This window comes from Balaenoptera borealis (assembly GCF_965194805.1).
Source record: "Balaenoptera borealis genome assembly, chromosome: 3".
Classification (NCBI taxonomy): Eukaryota; Metazoa; Chordata; class Mammalia; order Artiodactyla; family Balaenopteridae; genus Balaenoptera; species Balaenoptera borealis.
The window spans coordinates 75,108,782-75,121,119 of NC_138866.1; the positions used below are offsets into that span (position 1 = coordinate 75,108,782).

Below are 12,338 nucleotides of genomic sequence, written 5' to 3' on the forward strand. Positions count from 1 at the left end.
TCATATTAAGAATCGCAAAAAGAGAAAATTACAGGCCAATATCACTGATAAACATAGATGCAAAAACACTCAACAAAATACCAGCAAACCAAATCCAACAGTATATTAAAAGAATCATACAGCATGATCAAATGGAATTTATTCCAGATATGCAAGGATGGTTCAACATCTGCAAACTGATCAACGTGATACACCATGTTAACAAAATGTAGGATAAAAATCACGTGATCATCTTGATAGATGTGGAGAAAACTTTTCACAATATTCAGCATCCACTTATGATAAAAACTCTCAACAAGGTGGGTAAAGAGGGAACATACCTCAACATAATAAAGGTCACTTACGACAAACCCACAGCTAACATTATACTCAATGATGAAAAGCTGAAAGCATTTCCTTTAAGATCAGGAATAAGACAAGGATGCCCACTCTCGCCACTTTGATTCAACATAGTTTTGGAAGGCCTAGCCACAGCAATCAGAGAAGAAAAAGAAATAAAAGGCATCCAAATTGAAAAGGAAGAAGTAAAATGGTTACTGTTTGCAGATGATATGATACTATACATAAAAAATCCTAGAGACACCACCAAAAAACTACTAGATCTCACCAATGAATTCAGTAAAGTTGCAGGATACAAAATCAATATATAGAAATCTGTTGCATTTTTATACACTAATACTGGACTATCAGAAAGAGAAATTAAGAAAACAATTCCATTTACAATTGCATCAAAAAGAATAAAATACCTAGGAATAAACGTTAACTAAGGAGGTAAAAGACCTGTACTTGGAAAACTATAACACAGTGATGAAAGAAATTGAAGATGACACAAACAGATGGAAAGATATACCGTGCTCATGGATTGGAAGAATTATTATTGTTAAAATGTCCATACTACCCAAGACAATTACAGATTCAAGGCAATCCCTATCAAAATATCAATGGCATTTTTCACAGAACTAGAACAAATAATTCTAAAATTTGTATGGAAATACAAAAGACCCTGAATAGCCAAAACAATCTTGACAAAGAACAAAGTCAAGGGAGGTATCATGCTCCCTGATTTCAAACTATACTACAAAGCTACAGTAATCAAAACAGTATGATACTGGCACAAAAACAGACACATAGATCAGTGGAACAGAATAGGGAACCCAGAAATGAATCCACACACATATGGTCAATTAATCTATGACAAAGGAGGCAAGAATATACAATGGGAAAAGACCACCTCGGCAATAAATGGTATTGGGAATACTGGACAGCTACATGCAAAAGAATCAAACTGGACTACTCTTTCACACCATGCACAAAGATAAATTCTAAATGGATTAAAGACTTGAATGTAAGACCTGAAAGCATAAAACTTCTAGAAGAAAACATAGGCAATACACTGTTTGACATCTGTCTTAGTAATATGTTTTTTGATACTTCTCTTTATGCGAGGGAAACAAAAGCAAAAATAAGCAAATGGGACTACGTATAACTAAAATGCTTTTGCACACCGAAGGAACCATCAACAAAATGAAAAGACTGCCTACTGAATGGGAAAAGATATTTGCAAATGATATATCTTATCAGGGGTTAATATCCAAAATATACAAAGAACTCACACAACTCAACATCGAAAAAACAAACAACCCAATTAAAAAATGGGCCAAGGATCTGAATATACATTTTTCCAAAGAAGACATACAGATGGCCAACAGGCACATGAAAAGATGCTCAGCATTACTAATCATCAGGAAAATGCAAATGAAAACCGCAATGAGATATCACCTCACACCTGTCAGAATAACAAGTGTAGGTGAGGATGTGCAGAAAAGGGAACCCTCATGCACTGTTGGTGGGAATGTAAATTGGTGCAGCCACTATGGACAACAGTATGGATATTCCTCAAAAAATTAAAAATAGAACTACCATACAATCCAGCAATTCCACTCCTGGGTATTTATCCCAAGAAAGTGAAAACACTAATTAGAAAAGATATATGCATCTCTGTGTTAATTGCAGCATTATCTACAATAGCCAAGATACGGAAGCAACTTAAGTTCCCATCAATAGATGAATGGCTAAAGAATATGTGGTATATACATACAATGGAATATTACTCAGCCATAAAAAAAGAATGAAATCTTGTCATTTGTGACAACATGGATGGACTAGAGGGTATTATGCTAAGTGAAATAAGTCAGACAGAGAAAGACAAATACTGTATGATTTCACTTATATGTGGAATCTTAAAAACAAGTGAACAAACATAACAAAACAGAAGTAGAGTTATAGATACGGAGAGCAAACGGATGGTTGCCAGAGGGGAGGGGGGTGAGGAGAGGAGAGAAATAGGTAAGGGAGATCAAGGCATACAAACTTCCAGTTGCAAAATAAATGAGCGACGGCTATAAAATGTACAATGTGGGGAATAGAGTCAATAATTACGTGATATCTTTGTATGGTGACAGATGACAACTAGACATTATGGAGAAATGCATAGAAATATTGAATCACTATGTTGTGTACCAAGAACTAACATAGTGTGGTAGGTCAATTATACCTCAAAAACAAATAAACAAAACAAACTCATAGAAAAAGAGATCAGATTTGTGGTTACCAGAGGCAGGAGATGAGAGGGAGGGGGAATTGGATGAAGACAGTCAAATTTCCAGTTATAAGACAGGTAAGCACTAGGGATGTGATGTACAACATGATAAATACTAATATAATTAACTCTGCTGTATGTTATATATGAAAGTTGTTAAGAGTAAATCCTAAGAGTTCCCATCACAAGGAAAAAAATTTTTTTCCTATTTCTTTAATTTTGTATCTATAGGAGATGATGGCTGTTCACTAAACTAGTGGTAACCACTTCATGGTTGTATGTAAGTCAAATCATTATGTTGTACACCTCAAACTTGTTCAGTGCTTGTTCAATTATATCTCAAAACTAGAAGGAAAAAGAGAATTTATTTAACATACTCGTCCCATCTCTCCAGTAGCCCAGGGCACATGCACAGTCTTTTGCTCATAAATACTTGTTGAATTGAATTTGCTCATAAACACTTGTTGAATTGTGAACCATAAATATTTATTGAACTAAATGGAAGGGAAACCACTTTTCCTCAACCCCTTGGTCATATCTCAGATCTGTCCTCTCTCTCCTAGAATGTCCTCTGCTGGGTCACTCCTGGCTCCCAGTGTCCTGAGTGGGGGAGGTGAAGCTTACCTTGTGTGTCTCTACCCAGTGGCTGGGAGAGGGGTCCCTGTGACCTCCCAAGTCCCACTGCAGCTCCTCTGGCTTGGCCACTCTTTTCAGATCACTCTCTGACAGCAACTCAGCACCCTGTAGACATGTGAAGGCAGGGGGTTTCTGGCCTAGGCACCTAGGGACTCAGGGACTGGCCTGGGGCTCCAGCCAGCCTCTTCTTTTCTCTCCACTACTGATGGGGACTAGGTGGGAGTGAGGGGCTCAAACCTGAAATCCATGGAGTTCAGTTGGAGGGTCATCATGAGTGAGAAGCAGCAGCCGCTGAATGAGGGGAGGGTCTCCTGAGTCCTGAAGGCAGAGAAGAATAACCCTAAATTGTGAGCAACGGGGTGGCCTGGAATGACCACTAGGGAAGAGTCAGGACCCAGAAGAAGTACTTGTCTCAAGGGGTTGCTTACCTGAAGTTGACTCAGGACAGGAATGAGTGCTGGAGGCAGTGCGGGTGCCTTGCGAAGGTCCAGCAGGACTGACAGCCCCAGTACCTGTAAGTCAGGCCTGTGGGGGCAGAAGATCCAAGTAGGCTGTGTGTGTGTGTGTGTGTGTATGTGTGTGTGTGTGTGTGTGTGTGTGTGTGTGTGTGTGTGTTAATGTTACTCATCCTCAGGAAAAGTTAGTTCCTGGCGATGGGCAAAGTGTCAAAGTCTCGGACATGTGTCCAAGAGGTAGTGACCTAGCAATTAGGATTCTATATTCGCGTGGCTACTGGGTCATGGGATCAGGGATTAAAAAGTTAGGAATTCTGTGCTCTGGAAGGGTATGACTTCAATGCCAGCACCTAGCATACTGCCTAATAGGCTCTGGTGCTCAAGAAAGAGTTGTTGAATGAGTTAATCAAGGTTCTGATAAACTAGGTTTTGTCTCAGGATACTGAAAGTCAGCAGTGTTGATTTTGAGGATTGATGAAGATATGCTGCAAGTCAGGGGTCGGTAAGGTCAGAGAGCAATGACTTGAAAATCTGAGGGTTGAAGAAGTAGGTATCCTAGAGGTCAATGTCTTGAGGAGAGAGGAGAGCAGGGTCCTCACAACCCAGGAGGTTAGTGTGCAAGCTGCCAGCCTGGGCCTCAGTTACCTGAGCAGTGAGTGGAGGTAATGAAGAGCAGCGCTCAGCACGTCTTGGGAGGGTGGAGGCTCCTCAGTAGGGCACGGTGGGGTAATGGTCAGCAGAGCTCGCCCACTCTGATCCACCCCTCCTGAAGACACAAAATGGTCCTGGCTGGGGGCAGGCCTTGCCTACCTCCCATCCACCCTGCCTCCCTCCCCAGCCCACCCAGGAGGCTTCTCCTTCCTCGACCCCTTTCCCTTCAGCCACTGCTGCCCACTGACCAGTCAGGACGAGACATCCAGACGACATTAAGTCCCAAGCTACACCAGGGTCATCAGAGCTGGAGACTGGAGTGGCCTCTTCCGGGATGCTGTCCCCTTTCACTTCCTGCACAGTCTCTGGGGATGGTGCCAGGGGGTCAGACAGGAGCCCTTCTGGATTGCTGGGCCCTGCAGGCACAGGCAGAGCTATGGGCCTGAAGTGAGGACAGGTCTGGCTACTCTGCTCCCACCCTCACCTCCGCTCTTCCTGCAGCCCCGTTCCCTAGGCCGCACCTACCCTGGCCATTGTCCCACTGGCCTCGGTGTCATCTCACCTGCCACGCGCACCAGCCTCGGCCCCTCCTGCTCTCTTTCTCTGGCCCTCTCTTCTACAGGCCCACAGGCTTCTGGGGGCCGAGGCTCTTTTTCGTCTGCTGGTTTGAGCTCCTCTCTCAGCTCAGGGTCTGGCTTCCCCGAGCCTTCATGCTCCTCCTTAACTGGGCCGCATCCTGGAAGCTCGTGTTCACTTGTGGGGGGCAGACTGACAAGGGCTTCCTGGTGGCTGGTCTCTTCCTTGTCCCCAGGGCTCAGTGGGGCACTGTCTCCTCCTCGGTTAAGAGCCCCTCTGCCTGCAGCTCGCTTCTTTCTCCTGTTTCCTTTGCCTGCTCTCCGAGGGGTACCGGGCGGCCCTTCAGCCCCCTGGCCTGCTCCTCCTCCGACCTCCCCTGGCCTCAGGGGGCAAAACTCAGAGGCTTCCCCCAGCGCCTCTGCTGGGGGCTCAGATACTTCCAGGGCTGCTGCCTCAGGGAGAGCCTCAGCCTCGGCTCCCGGGGGAGACCCAGGGGAGGCTCCAGCGCTGCTCCCCTCACCGGGCGGGCGGGCTCCATCCTGGTCCCGAGGCCCCAGGCCCTTCTGGTGCATCCACGCCCGGTGTCTCCGATGCCGGCCCTTCCCCCCAGCACCCTTGCGGGTGGGTACCGTCCGGGTCCTGGAGAGGCCCGAGGAGCCGTCAGCATCCGTGGGGCTCCCCCTCACAGGCAGCGTCACCTCCAGCAGCTCCACGTACTCGCCCTCAGGTCCTTCAGCAGGGGCATTGTGCCCATCGCCGGGACTCCGAGTGCCCAGGGCCTCCTCGGGGAGTGGAGGGCTGGGGAGCCCTTGGGGTCCGGAGGGCACTTCTGGGGGTAGTGTGCTTGGCTGATGTCCAACCATGAGGGCCCCTTTGTGTACAAATCGAGGGCAGATGAGCTCGGCCCAGGGCAGTCGCTGAATCCCAGAGGGTGCGGACAGAAGGCAGGTGCTGAGGCGACCTGTTGGCCTGTCCTTATTGACGCCTTGTAGCCACTCAGGTGTGAACAGGTAAGCACAAGCCTCATTGGGCACAGGCAGTTCCTGCACTCGCCCACCCCCTGGGGCCAGGCACTTGAGTGCCAGGCGGGGCGCTTGGGCTGCTGAGGGCACCACTTGCAGGTAGAAGTCTCCTGGGCGCAGCAGCTGCCAGGGGAGTGCTGCTAGCTGCACCACTACCTGCTCGTGCAGGCAGAGGGGCCAGCCCTCGTGGAAGAAGAGGAAACCGCTGTACTGGGCCTGGGGAGAGAGGTGGCAGGCTGTGCTCAGGCGTCTGCTGATGAAACCAGCAGGAGGGGGCAGTTAGAATGGGGCTACCCTAGGCAGGAGTGGCCTTATGCCTGGTGGGTTATAACCCCAGGGGAGCCGGAGGAGATATCTTGGGGTGTGCATGTGACAGAGGAAAGGATTGGGACTGATCAGTTTTCTGGTGGTAGGAAGCTTCTCTAGGAAGCTAGTTCCATGAGTGGGAGGGTAAGAACTGAGTCATTATAAAGACATGGTCAGCAGATGCCATTGTCTTGGAGGAGCCAGAGACTCCTAGGAGTTCTTTATATCTGTAGAAGTGACTCTGTTGAGTCATTTCTGGGGGAGTTGGTATCTTGAAAAATTGATATGAGGAGGGAAATGTCTGGAATTGGGTCTGGAGGGTCAGGGTCTTTGGGAGCTGATGTTTCTTAGGGGTCAGTATTTGGGGAAGATGAATGTCTATGTGTTAGCATGAGAATGGCAAGTGCCTCTGGGGGGATCAGTATCAGGGGAGGCGATGTCTCTGGGTGAGGGGAAATTAGTCAGTCTGACTGGTGTCTCGGGTGAGGCAGTGGCTCTTAGGGGAGATAGAACAGGGGTGCATTCACTCACACAGGCTTCCTGCTGGACCTTGGCAAGCAGGTGCTTGGCGGGCACCAGGAAGTCCAGCGTGTACCTCAGCGCATCCTCCCGATAAGTCCTCTCCACCACCTGGAACACTTGGCCCAACAGTGTAGGGGCTGTTGCCTCGAAAGGTGGGTACAGGGCGGCCAAAGTACTCTGCACACAGTCCTCTACTGGTTCAGGCTCCTGGGAGAGACAAGACCAGGCTGCAGATCCCTAGAGATCACCCGAGCATGGCTCCTTGGAGGCTGGCTGTGTCCCCCAGGGGCCCCATCATGTACAGAGTGTGTGCAGAGAGACGACAGGAAATGCTGGCTGAATGAGATGGGAGTGGGGCTGGCCCAGTCAGAGTGCACAGTGTACTCTGAGACCTTGGCTTTGGAGATCTGAGGAGACTTTTTTGTGAAGGACTTTGATTAGGGCTGCGCCTAGTTCTTGTAAATTGCAAGGATTGCATAGGCCCTCCTCAGGAAGAGATGGGCCCCTGGGCCATCAGGGAAGTCACTGATGGCTGAGAGCTCTGGAGGGTGGAGCCCTTTTACACAGCCCTCCTGCCAGTCCCTCTTCTCAGGGCCTCCCACAGAGACCCCCATCTTAAGTAGAGGTGCCACCAGCCATGAACAATCATATGCTAGAGATGATCGTTGGGTGGGAAGAAGGAGGACTGAAGGGCTATCTGTCTTGAGTCTTTCGAGCACCCCTCATCCTCTCCCAGAGTGGCTCTAAAGCAATCACCCATTCCCGGAGCATGTGGGATTGGGTTACAAAGACTTGGGTGGGGACAGTTGAAAGAGGAAAAAGTCACAAAAGGAACTTGTAGGGAAGGGAGGAGGAGGCCTTGCTGGTATGTATTGGAGCTGAAATATTTTCTGATTCCTGTAGGGCCTCTCCACCAACCTCCACCGGGAGCCACTATCTCAAAAGTCTCAGCCCTGCTTCCTCCAGACTCGTGTCCCTAAGTGAATCAGCTGGATATCTTTCTCCATCTCATACCCTAAACAGCCACCCCTCAGGCTATTCCTCTGCAAACCTATTTGTCTTTCAAGGTGGCTGTGAAATTCCTTTTATCAGATTTCTTTGTTGTAACGGGGCAAGGGGGATGCTCGCTGAAGTGTTTATCTAGTTCTCTACTCCCCATTGCAACCCGCCCCCACCCCATCCCCCGCCTTCGCCCTGAGGACAATACTGCATATTTCACTTTAAGTCCTCTCAGCCTGAGCGTTGCCTGCCTGTCCGGACCGTCTGAGAAGCGAGGCAGCCACTCCGGAGGCCGACAGTCAGTGCGTCAGCATAGAGACCCGGCCCCAAGGTGTGTGGGCGAGCAGACAGACCCCCCAGTGTTCCGGGGACCCGGCCAGCGCCGGGAGCGTGGGTGGGGGGAGGGTGGAGATGGGCGGGCGGGAGGCAGAGTGAGCCGTCCGCTCCGAGGCCTGCAAGGGGGAGCTAGAGTTGGAGCTGCGAGGCAGCTGCAACCCATTAGGGGCGGTGAGCTCATGGCTGAGTGAGAGTCCCAGCCACAGGAAACGGCAGCGGCAGGAGGGGAGGAGGGGTCTGGGGTGGGAGGGGGCGGGCAGGAGCTCAGAGACCGGCCTCCAGCCGGCCCGGACCAAAGAGGAGACCAGAGAGACTGAGTCAGCTCTCCCTGGCCCAGTTCCTCTTTCTTCTTGTTCCAGCCTCCCTGCCAGGGGGTGCCCTTCCTTCTGTAGAGGAGCAGCCCCGGTGGTGCTCCTCCCCCTCCTCCCCCCTGCGGTGAGCGCCCCCTGGCAGGGCCTCTCCCCCTCCTCCGTTCCCTGCGGTGAGCGCCCCCTTGGCCGTGCCCCCCCCACCCATCCCTCCCGCAGTGGGCGCTCTCCCTGGCAGTGCGCACACCTGCAATTACTCTTCAGAGAGTACTTTTGGAGCGAGAGTTCACAGGATAGTGTCCACTCCTGTTGGCATGGACGTCCCTTAATAGCGCCCTCCTGCTTCCTGTGCCCTGAGTTGCTGCTGCCAGGGTCCCCAACCCGCGGCAGGGAGCTTGTGCCAGTGTCCCCTCCCCTCTGCAGCGGGAATGCTCTGGGACAGTGTTTCTGTTCCCTGCAGCGTGAGCTCGGGGGCACTCCTCTCCCCCCGCACCGCATCTCGTGTCGCCTCTGGCAGCGTCACGCCCCCGGGCACTGTGAGCCCCCTCCCCACTCTGTCCACCACTCTGAGGCAGCCTCTCTTTCTCCGCGGGAATTTCCCTTTTTGGCCAGGTCCCTGGCCCCAGCCCAGCCACAGCTGTGGCCGGTCCCCCAGGGCCGGATGGGTGGGCCCGGCTCACCGGGCTGGGGACTGGGGTGGAAAATGGTGGTGCCAGGCAGGTCAGTTCTCATGACCCGAGCCCGGGCCCCTGCCAGGGCCGCTGCAGCCCAATCCCGCAGGGGTCTCCTGCGGGTAAGGAGCTGGGACCGGGAGGGGGAGGGAGGATCCTGCAAAGGAAGGCACAGGTCGGGACAGAGGAGGGCGACGGGAGGTGTGTGGATTAGAGGGAGAGAGCTAAGGGAGGTTGGGGGAAGGGGCGGAGAAGAGGATGAAGAAAGGAGTGAGGGCAATACCCAGTGGGGACAGAGCCAGACAGCGGGGCAGACAGACAGATCAAAGAAAAGAAGGGGGGATGGGAGGGAGGAGAGTCCCAGGAGCGCTCAAGAGTTCCAAGCAGGAGCAAGAGACACCCAGCTAGGGGCTGGCGATCCACAGCGGGCTGCGGGAAGGCGGAGGGGACACCGGGTTGCGACGCGGGACTCACCATGGCTCGGCTCGGGGCCGCGTCCGACGCTCGGGCGGGCGGGCGGGGCCGGGCGCGCCGCCGCCTCCCTCCCGCCGCTCGCGTCTCGCCGGGTCTGGCTAGGGGACAGCTCCGGCCGCGGTGGCGGCTCGGCCAGCTCGGGCTCCCAGGCCGCGGGGCCCCACCAGGGAGGGTCGAGACGGCCGCCCCTCCCCGCCCCGCCCTTCAGTGCCCGCCTCCGCCTCCGCGTCTGACCCCCAGCCGGGACTCCCTCTCCCGCGCCTTGCCTCTGGCCGCTCCCCCTACGCCCCCACCCGATCTGCCCAGCTCTCCCGCAACCCTCTTCTTCCTTCTCCCCGCCCTCCAGCCGGTAGCCCCGACCCTGACCCTCGGAGGCCCGTCCCGCCGAGGACGCCCCTCTTTTCCCGCCACCGCCTAGCTCCCTACGGGATCAGTTTAGTCTCCGCAAGGGACAGTTCAGAGGCTGGGGCGTGCGTGAAATCCGTGGGGTCCCCAGCCTAGGACTGGAGTCGTCTGATGGCCGGAAGCCTCCTGACTCTAACTCGCCTGGGAACCTCTTCACCCCTCCATTGCCAGACTTCGGCAGCACCTGGGGCTCAGAAGAGACCTCCCCCCAAAACCCCTGCCCGCTTCCCGTGGAGCCGAGGGCAGGAAAATCGGGGGATTCCTCCCACTCTCCAGGGCCTTGCCCGCCTTCCTCCTTCCCCTCCCATCTCCTCGGGCCTCGAGCCTTCGGGCTCCGACAATGGGCTCCTCTGTGCGGCCTGGGGAGGGCGGAGGCGTGGGGGAATTAGGGAGCGGTGAAGGCCTGGGGAGGGGGGTGGGTGTCGAGGCTGAATGCGCGCAGGGTCCCGGGATCAGGATCCTCCTGCAGGGGCGTGCGCTTCGGCGGACGTTTTCTGAGTTCTTTCCTCGCTGCCCCTTCCCCTCCGCATCCCCTATCTCTCCCTGAGCTAGCGGAGGGAAGGCACCAGACCCCCGTTCAGCCCCACGATCCGGTACTGGATACCAGACCCTTCCTTCTTATGGGGTGGCGAAAGAGAGTCTCCCAGGGCCGCTAGGGCTCTTGGCAGCGGGGATGGCTCTGACGCAGTAGACAAAGGGGGTAGGCTAGTTAAGAAAGTTCTATTCTCACCCATCCTCCACCGCGTCTGGATGGGAAATGAAGCCCTGGCGAGGGTCCCCCAGGAGGGCTGGGGGAGGCTTAGGCATAGCAGGGAGATGTCTTGCCCCTCCTCTGAGCAGGCACCGGGAAGCCCTGCAGGGGTGGCGGGCGTGGGGAGGGGCGCTTCTAAAGGGTGGGCATTTGAGAAGATAGGAAAGCCAAATAGACTCCAGAGACGGACGTGAAGGCAAGTACCACTGCGACTGGGGGGTGGCGTTTGGAAAACGTCCTGCCCGTGGATGCAGCTTCTACGAAGCCAGGAGGCCGGAGCCTCAGGGAAGTCTTTGGCACAGAGGCGGGCGGAGGGGGAAGGGCGGGGGGGCGCGGCGTCGCCTAGGTGATGGGCTCTTCTCTCACCTCCTCAGAACGCTAATCTCCGTCCTTTCTCCACTCCTCCGGGTCTGGAAAAGAGGAGAGAGAAAATGTTCATCTTTCTTGGAGGCAAGAAGATCCCTCTGCCCATAGCATCAAAAAACAAACAAACAAACAAACAAAAAAAACACCCAAACATAATCTAGGGCATCAAACCTCAGTGACCATCTTCCCAGCAGAGTTAGAGGCAGGGAGCTGGAGCTCTTTTCCATCAATGGGTTATGGGCCCATCCAGACTCTCCAGCTTCCTTATAATTAGTGCCGAGAACTGGGAGAGTGAGATTTTGCTACCCCCTGGTGTCCACTCTGTAAATGCTGCCCAGTGGTTGGTTACAGAGACCAGAATTTAGGAAACTTTCTTAGGGGGTGTATTATGAACCTTATTCACTTGTTTCAAACCCAACTCGCCCATTCCTAGTGTTGACAGAGTCTGAACCTTCCCTTACCAGGTCTTACATTCTTTATACTCAAGCAAATTGGGGAAGAGTTGGTAGAATCCAAGGTTCCCACAATTAGGCAGTGGCATACAAATTAAACTGGCTCTTGGAGTCTGTGGACTCCTGGGGAAAAAATGAGTGGATCATTTTTTTCCCCTTGGAAAAAAGGGAGTTATTGAAAGTTTTTGAGCCTATGGGGTGAGGGATTTTGGATGCAGCGTCTGGGATCCAGTTATTCCTTTCCAGGAGTTTTAATCTGTGCTAAATTAGAAAGGTTTATTTTATTAAATAAGGTGACAGACATGCTTACAGTGGTTAAATATCACTTTCTCCAAGAATGCAGGCTCTTACCTAATAGTGAGTGTATGTGTGTGGTGCCTGTGTGTCTGTGCAACAGAGTGTGTGTTGATGTGTATGTTTTGGGGGAGATGTGAAGTGGAAAGATTAAAATGAAGGAAATAGAGGCTGGGAATAGACCAGATTTAGAAGCTCTCTCCAGTGTTCACAAACAGTTCTCACTATATTTCACCAATTTCAGAGTCTTTGGAGCTTATCAAACTCCCATTTTACAGATGAAATTCTGGCTTATTGAAATTAAAAAACTAGCTGTAAGCTACACAGTAAGTGGAGAAGCCAGGATTTGAACCCCAGCAGTCTGACACCAGAGGCTTCATTCTCAACCACTAAGTTATAGGGTTTCATCTAAGCTGTCAAGAGTCCATAAAAGAAGCATTTTGAACACTATATCACTTTTTCCACCACCTAACCATCATGTTAAAAAGTGTTAACTTTATAGCTGATTCACTTTG

General features: G+C 52.3%; 1 protein-coding gene across 4 annotated transcripts in view; it reads right to left on the minus strand.

Moving 5' to 3' along the window:
- Nucleotides 1-9,826, minus strand: part of ARHGEF40 (Rho guanine nucleotide exchange factor 40) — a 21,634-nt gene extending 11,808 nt beyond the window's left edge. Inside the window, exons 1-8 of one of the 4 annotated variants that reach the window (XM_082384932.1) lie at nucleotides 9,556-9,826; nucleotides 6,777-6,974; nucleotides 4,904-6,155; nucleotides 4,590-4,706; nucleotides 4,336-4,456; nucleotides 3,664-3,760; nucleotides 3,473-3,553; nucleotides 3,224-3,340 (exon numbers count right to left, since the gene is read on the minus strand). In XM_082384932.1, the coding sequence (XP_082241058.1) occupies nucleotides 3,224-3,340; nucleotides 3,473-3,553; nucleotides 3,664-3,760; nucleotides 4,336-4,456; nucleotides 4,590-4,706; nucleotides 4,904-6,155; nucleotides 6,777-6,974; nucleotides 9,556-9,558 (1,986 nt within the window). In that variant the 5' untranslated portion in view covers nucleotides 9,559-9,826. Of the gene's footprint in view, nucleotides 1-3,223; nucleotides 3,341-3,472; nucleotides 3,554-3,663; nucleotides 3,761-4,335; nucleotides 4,457-4,589; nucleotides 4,758-4,903; nucleotides 6,156-6,776; nucleotides 6,975-9,555 lie in introns of all 4 variants that reach the window. The other 3 variants (XM_082384933.1, XM_082384931.1, XM_082384930.1) reach the window with 3 other exon arrangements.
- Between the last annotated feature and the right edge of the window lie 2,512 nt (nucleotides 9,827-12,338).